Below are 1,802 nucleotides of genomic sequence, written 5' to 3' on the forward strand. Positions count from 1 at the left end.
GGCTCTGAGGGACAATGTGTGGGGCTTTGAGGGTGGGGGCGGGGCTCAGGGAGGGGCCCTGGATCAATGGGGGCGGGGTTCTGAAGGGCTGAGTTGAGGCACTGGGGTGTTGGGGGGCCTCTGAGGGGCTGGAGGTGGGTTTCAGGGAAGGGGGCGGAGCCTCTGCTGAGCACCCGCCCCTGGCCCACCCAGGTACCCCAAGCTGGCTGCCCGCAACCCCGAGTCCAACACGGCCGGCCTGGACGTCTTCGCCAAGTTCTCTGCGTATATCAAGAACTCAAACCCGGCCCTCAACGCTGGTAAGTACCCTGGGGGCGAGGCTTCGCCTGGAGACAGAGCGTCCCTCCCCATTGGCTGCTCAGCGGTTGCGTGTCTCTGTCCATTGGGTGCCACTGGCCACCATTTGTCACCCCTGCTCTATCCTGATTGGTTGCCTCTGCGCCCTACCCAACTCCCTGCCCTGTGTCCTCATGGGCTGGGTTTTGCTTCATCTCCCCCCCCTGCTTTTTTTTGCCATTGGCCTATTGGCTGTCCCCCTTCCTGCCTCAGTTTTGATTGGCTGTCCTCCTTTCCTACCTCAGGCTCCACCCCCAAACCTCACTATTAGCCCTTCACCCCAAATGCATCCTAACTGGTGCCCTCCATCCTACGTCCATTTTGATTGGCTGTTCTCCATCCTTACCCAAAGCTCATTGGCTGCCCCCATCCCACCTCAGTCCTGATTGGCTGTTGGTCCTCCCATTGGTGTTGTCTATCCCCTGTGGATCCTGATTGATTGTTTTCCCTCCATGCCCAAAACTCCCTGACTTTCCCACATCCGTCCAGATTGGGTTCCCCTCTTTCCCCCTGGAATCTAATTGGCTGGCCTCCCATGCCCATTTTGATTGGCTGCTCCATCGCTGCCAGCCTGGGAAGAGACCTGGATCTGATTGGCTGCTCTCCTTCCTATGTCTGAGAAGACACCAGTCAGCAATCTCACCTTGATCCTGATTGGCTGCCTTCCTTCCTACGTTCTTTCTGATTTCTTGTCTCTCTTCCCATATCCATTCCGATTCGCTGCCCTCCATCCTTACCCAACCTCACTGGCTGCCCACCTTCCCTCCTGTGTCCATCCTGATTGGCTGCTCCCCTTTCCCACGTCTGTCCTGATTGGCTGCCTTCCCTGTGACCCTGCTCAGGGCTGGAGAAGGGGCTGCTGAAGGCGCTGGGGGCGCTTGACACCTACCTGCAGACGCCGCTGCCCGACGAGGTGGACGAGACAAGCGCCGAGGCCGAGGGGCCGTCACGACGCCTCTTCCTGGATGGCAACGAGCTGACACTGCCTGACTGCAACCTGCTGCCCAAGCTGCACGTGCTCCAGGTGGGGGCAGGGCCGGGGGGTTCTGGAAGGATGGAGCCTGAAGGGATGGGTGGGGCTTATCCTGGGAGAGGTCATAAAAGAGGGTGGAGCCTAAGGGAGTGGGTGGGGGTTAAGGAGGAGGAGCCTCAGGGGGCTGGGTGGGTGAGGCTTATTGGGCAGGGGCAGCAGGGGTGGGTGGGCCTTGTCCTGAGTGGGTGGGTTGGTCCCAAAAGGAGAGGAAGGCAGAGCCCGAGAGGGTGGGGGGCTCGTCCTGGGAGTCCCAGCGGGAGGGGGCAGAGACTGGGGGTTTGGTGGGAGGGGCTTGGCCTGAGGTGGAGCCTGGGAGTCTCTGAAAAGGGTCTGAGTGGAGCCTGGGGGTGTGGTTGGGGCTGGCCTTTTTGTGGTGGAGGAGCCAGAGGTGGGCAGGGCTGGGTTGGGGGGGCCCAGCAGCTGGGGGGGCGGG

General features: G+C 61.3%; 1 protein-coding gene across 1 annotated transcript in view; it reads left to right on the forward strand.

The window, feature by feature from the left end:
- The window catches only part of CLIC1 (chloride intracellular channel 1), a 5,297-nt gene that overhangs the window by 2,849 nt on the left and 646 nt on the right, over positions 1-1,802 (forward strand). Inside the window, exons 5-6 of the mRNA XM_014526768.2 lie at positions 193-299; positions 1,179-1,360. Of these exons, the coding sequence (XP_014382254.1) occupies positions 193-299; positions 1,179-1,360 (289 nt within the window). The remainder of the gene's footprint in view (positions 1-192; positions 300-1,178; positions 1,361-1,802) is intronic.

The sequence above is a fragment of the Alligator sinensis genome, unplaced genomic scaffold, assembly GCF_000455745.1.
Source record: "Alligator sinensis unplaced genomic scaffold, ASM45574v1 scaffold1740_1, whole genome shotgun sequence".
NCBI classification, from domain to species: Eukaryota; Metazoa; Chordata; order Crocodylia; family Alligatoridae; genus Alligator; species Alligator sinensis.